Source organism: Cyprinodon tularosa, unplaced genomic scaffold, assembly GCF_016077235.1.
Source record: "Cyprinodon tularosa strain WSP-4 unplaced genomic scaffold, ASM1607723v1 ctg118, whole genome shotgun sequence".
Classification (NCBI taxonomy): domain Eukaryota; kingdom Metazoa; phylum Chordata; class Actinopteri; order Cyprinodontiformes; family Cyprinodontidae; genus Cyprinodon; species Cyprinodon tularosa.
Genome location: NW_024037981.1, coordinates 1,124,475 through 1,129,765, shown reverse-complemented (window position 1 = coordinate 1,129,765; position 5,291 = coordinate 1,124,475). Strand labels below are relative to the sequence as shown.

Genomic DNA, 5,291 nt, shown 5'->3' with positions numbered 1-5,291 from the left:
CAGAACAAAACAAGAAAAAACTCAAGATGATATTTTATTGTAAACAAATATTTGTTTACACATACAAATATTTATCATGGAATAGAACAGCTAATATTTAATAAAACCAGGGGATAAGCTTCCACAGTCAATGCATGAAACACATGACAACATAGAAATCTGTACAGTACACAGTTGTGAACACTAGGTGGCGGGGTGCAGTAAGAGATATGTGTGACCAGCTGTAAAGAAAAAGAAGAGGAATGAGAACGACGCCTGGATTTCAACGCATCCTTATGTTGGGAATAAAAAATACATTTATACACCCCACCTAGAATCGAGATGGAACTGATCAACAACTGCCAAACCACCATTGGGGGAACATAAGGTAATATCGGAGATGTGGAGACAGCAGCTCCGCTGGCGGCAGAGTGAAGCAATGGGAGACATTTCCCAAACAAAAGAAGAGGACAGAGAAACGGATCACAGCGTCCAGGATGCTGGTAAGATGTGTAGCTTAAATAAGGTATATTTGACTCCGTCTAAAAGTGTAAGAACATCTTAAAGGAATGTTTGATGGATTCGCTCCTTATCGCCCAAATATAACCCCTGATCTGCAGCGGTAAACGTTTCTCTACCCGAAAGAATTAACGGTTGTCCGCCATGTTGTGAGTGGTAAACTGGGCTTAAAAAGCGATGAAAGCCTCTTTACGTGTTAAAGATGCACCGATTTATTGTATGGAAGTTTAGCGAAATTGTTCTATTTCCCTAATAACAACATGGGTTGTAAAATAATTGATTGTTCCTTTCTGGAGAAAATAATGTACAAAATAAAAATATAAAATAATAAAAATTAATCTTTTCAACAACGTGTGGTGCTCGATCGAGCTTTTTTTCTTGACAAATATAATTTCCTTCTAAATTCCATCGTTATAGATTTATTTGGTAGCAAGATTTATTGGTAATAATTATAAACATGTAATAAAAGAGGGTCCGCCTTCCTGGAAGGGTCACCCAAGCCATGTAATTTGTTTGACAGGCGCAATTAAGTAGTAACAGCACATTTATTCAATGGTTAATGGGTGATTACTAGACATGTTTTTGCGTCTAGAAGCATCAAAATAAAGCTATCATAGCTATAAGGATACATGTTTCAGTGTATGTGGAAATTCTTGTTGGGCTTTACATTAAAATAAGATGTGATTTGGCAAAAAACATAGCCTGTAATAAATATTAGTATGTTTTCAAGCTTTTTTGATATATACATATATACACACACATATATATATGTGTGTGTGTATATCGTTTTGCTTATTTTGTCTTCCCCATTCCAGAGGGGTGGACCCGTTCATCCGTTTCAATTTGCTTTTTCAGTTGGTCTTCTGTATAAAGCCTGAAACTCAATTCTATGTCTCACATTTTGAATTGAAAAAAATTCCTGGAAGGGAAGCGAAAATACTTTAAACTTGGAAACAAAGTCCAGTGGATTGTTTTTTAACTTTTTTGGTATGACTATGACCTGGTTGACAGGGAATATTCATCAGTAACCGCTTTAAGGTTGTTCCACATGGACACTTTTTAAATGTGAATTTTGCCGTACATTGCAAACATCTATTTGCAATAAAGATGGAGACAAAAAAGATGCTACATGAAATAAATATAATCAAAGCAACAAAATATATCTTTAAAATCAATCCAGTTAAAATACTTTCTAATATACATGATGTGTTTGAATGTTTCTTGCAGATATTAAGCAGGTGGTGGTTGTTAAAGAAGAAGTTCCTGTAGACGTCATACGGTATGCTGACCAGAATGACCTTCACCACATAAAGGAAGAACAGGAAGAAGTCTGCACCAGTCCAGGGGGGGAACAACCTCATAAGGAGGAAGAGATTGATAACAGCAGCTGTCCAGTGAATGCTACTCTTTCTACGAGGGTGGGTGATGAACAGCTCCCTTTGCTCTCAAAGCTTTTTTCGAGCCAAATCAAAAGTGGAGAGCTTCCTCGGAAGAACAGTGGAGGGGAATATTGCAGCAGGATGGAAGATCATGGAGATGGTGCCATTTACTTAAAGACTGAAGACACAGAGAAGAGTAATGATAAAAATTATGTGATGCACTCAATATCTGACCTGAAATGGATGTCAGGCTCTGGACTTAAATCTCAGGTCATTGAAAATGACTCGGAGAGTAGAGCACCCGAGTCAGGTGAAAATATTATTAATAAAACATTCAGCTCCTCTGAATTTGCTGAGCAATTTGTTCACCATCAATTTCTTCAAAAAGACGCAGTCAGCTCAGAAATAGGGTCTTCGGGTTTGCTGGATACATTTTTTAATGAGAAAAAAAATGTGGACTCAGACGTCCCGGAATTGGTGAAGTTTATTTGTGAGAGTTGTGGTAAAACATTTTTTAAAAAGAGCAATTTGAAAAAACACATGATGATACACACTGGACAGAAACCTTACTGTTGTAATCTATGTGGACAAAGATGTATTCAGTCAATAGATTTAAAGAGACACATGAGAATCCACACCGGACAGAAACCTTTTGGTTGTGATCTGTGTGGGCGAAGTTTTGCCCTAAAAGGAGCTTTGAACACACACATGAAAATCCACACGGGCCAGAAACCTTTCTGTTGTGATTTATGTGGACTAAGATTTTGTGTTAAAGGACAATTAACCAGACACATAAGAATTCACACAGGACTGAAACCTTACAGTTGTGATCTATGTGGACGAAGATTTACTCAAAAAACACACTTAACTGACCACATGAGAATCCACACGGGGCAGAAACCTTTCTGTTGTGATCTGTGTGGTCAGAGGTTTACTGCAAAAACAGGCTTAAACACACACATGAGAATCCACACTGGACAGAAGCCTTTTTGCTGTGATCTGTGTGGAGAAAGATTTAGCCAGAAAGCACTTTTAAACAAGCACTTAGAATTCCACACAGGACAGAAATCTTTCAGCTGTGATCAATGTGGAAAGGGATTTAGCCAAAAAACGTACTTACAGAAACACATGGTAGTCCACACAGGACACAAACCTTTCCATTGTGATCAATGTGGAAAAGGATTTACCCAAAAAGTACACTTAAGCAGACATTTTAGAATCCACACAGGACAGAAACCTTTCAGCTGTGATCAGTGCGGTAAAGGTTTTAGCCAAAAACCACACTTAATCAAACACATGGTAGTCCACACAGGACAGAGACTCTTCTTTTGTGATCAATGTGGAAAAGGTTTTACTCAGAAAGTACACTTAAACACACATCTCAGAATTCACACAGGACAGAAATCTTTCTGTTGTGATCTATGTGGACAAAGATTTGGGGTAAAAGGAAATTTAAAACGGCACATGAAAATCCACACTTGAGAGAAAATTGCTAAGCTTTGAATGCTTGTTCATGCTGTACCGCTATATTGGGCTGCAAAAACATTTTTTGTGTTGTCACTAAACAATCTTCTCTTTTCAATATTGATATTTATCTTATTATTTTTATTCTTGAAACACTTCAAGTTATAGATTTGTTTACTTATACTGTTGGTATTTTCTTGTCTTACTTTTCCAGGTCTATTGTTGTGGATTTTTTCAATTATGGAGGAGTGAGAGATTAGCCCCATTTACACTACCCTTTTGAAACCGTGCCAAGATCGGACTGAGCACGGTAACCCAGATAATGTTAAGTGTAAATGGCACGCACAATTGAACCAGACTGGGCCAGACACAACCGAACCACGCTAAACTAGTACTAGTTCTTGCTCGGTTCTTAGATAACAAAGAGTGTATGAGCAGACCGCGTCATCTCCTCAGAGTCAGCCTCAGTAATCATGAAATTTCAGACATTGATAAAAAAATAATAGCTTCCATACCATGGCAGGATTTCCAGTGATGATTCTGCTTAGCAGTCTGATGAACTTCAACGTCTGTTGTTGTTTTCTGCTTCTGTAAGCCCTGGTTAGACTATCGTTTGTCGTATCTACTTCCCAAAAGCCGAATCTGTTAAGTAAATTCACCAAAGGCGACCTTCTTCGCCAGACTCTCCGCAAAGAGACTCTCCCAAACTTTCAGAATGTTACAGGGGCCACAATGTTGCTTTGCTTGTTTACTTCAAGAGAGCAGTAGTACCGTAGGTCGTCACTAGGAGGCGAGGAACCGTGCTAGCGTGATGTGTAAATGGTTGTAAGGAACCAAATACTGTTAACTGATCCAAGCTCAGTCTGAACTCGGCACAGATTGGTTTTCAGAAGGTAATGTAAATGTGGCTCTTTTTTCACAAAAAAAAAGAAAAAGAAAAGATCAATCTTTTATTTTTATATGTTTATTAAAACGTATTAAAACTATTGAAGGCCCATGTTCTGCGAGTCAATGAAAATGTTCCCTGAGCTGAGGGCTGATAAGGGTGGGGGACATGGGCAAAAAACAGGTGTGGGTACAATCAACAGATGCAAGTAGTCATCCCAGACTTTTAGGAGCCTTGAGCAAGATGAATAAACTGATGTGCAAGATGTGCAGATAAACTGATGTCTGCAAAACCCACAGAAAAAAAAAAATCAGTGTTGGAAAAGAGAGTCATGATTATTATTTTATGTGTGTATCTTCTGTCTCTTCTCTGCTAACAGTTAGTTACAGCACATACCCACCTGGGTTCTACTGTAGGTTTTGCATTCCAGGGTCAACACATTCTCAGTAATCAGGATTGCAAAGATGTTGTTTATGCAGTTGGATTGTCTTTTAACCAAAGTCTATTATGTCCTGCATTGTTCTTTAAAGTGTTTTTAAGCATTTAACATAAGTTCTAATAAAACCATGAAATATGGTTGTTATATTAATACTATATATATGTAACAAAAGCCTAAAGATTGAACATTAAGAGCCTGACCTACAGAAGCTTTTCCTTGTGTTAAAACCAGTGCTGGGAATAAAGTGTTATCAAGACGTTATAGTTACTACGTTGCCTTTTCAGTAATTACAACGGTAACTCATTATTTGTCAAACATCAGTAACACATTAGTCATCACTACGCTTTCAACATGTTTGTTATTTGTTACTTACTGTGTGTGAATGACGACTATAGTTTCCTGGTGTAAGCGCAGGTGTCAGCAACGCAATAGCTTTGAGCACCTTTAGCATGAACACAGAGGAGAGACAATGGTGCTGAGCAAGTGATTCAATGACAGCATTCCTACAGAAAAAGTGTTTGCTGAAGGCTAATTTATCCTATAATTTGCTCATTATGTGTGGAAACAAAGACTTATTTAAATGCTGTTATTTAAAGAAGCTTCGTACATATTCTAAACACAGCTG

General features: G+C 37.7%; 1 protein-coding gene across 1 annotated transcript; it reads left to right on the top strand.

Annotated features, from left to right (window-relative positions):
* The first annotated feature begins 224 nt into the window (after positions 1-224).
* Positions 225-4,560, top strand: LOC119771483 (gastrula zinc finger protein XlCGF57.1-like). Its single transcript, XM_038267513.1, has 2 exons — positions 225-482; positions 1,726-4,560. The coding sequence occupies exons 1-2, from the start codon at positions 380-382 to the stop codon at positions 3,357-3,359; spliced, it is 1,737 nt and encodes a 578-aa protein (XP_038123441.1). The 5' UTR covers positions 225-379; the 3' UTR covers positions 3,360-4,560.
* Positions 4,561-5,291: the final 731 nt, after the last annotated feature.

What these genes read in the sequence shown, in the direction of transcription:
- LOC119771483 (XM_038267513.1), top strand. Translation starts at nt 380, where the DNA reads ATGTGGAGACAGCAGCTCCGCTGGCGGCAGAGTGAAGCAATGGGAGAC. An exon ending in TCACAGCGTCCAGGATGCTG is followed by an intron (nt 483 to 1,725) that starts GTAAGATGTGTA and finishes TGTTTCTTGCAG; the next exon opens with ATATTAAGCAGGTGGTGGTT.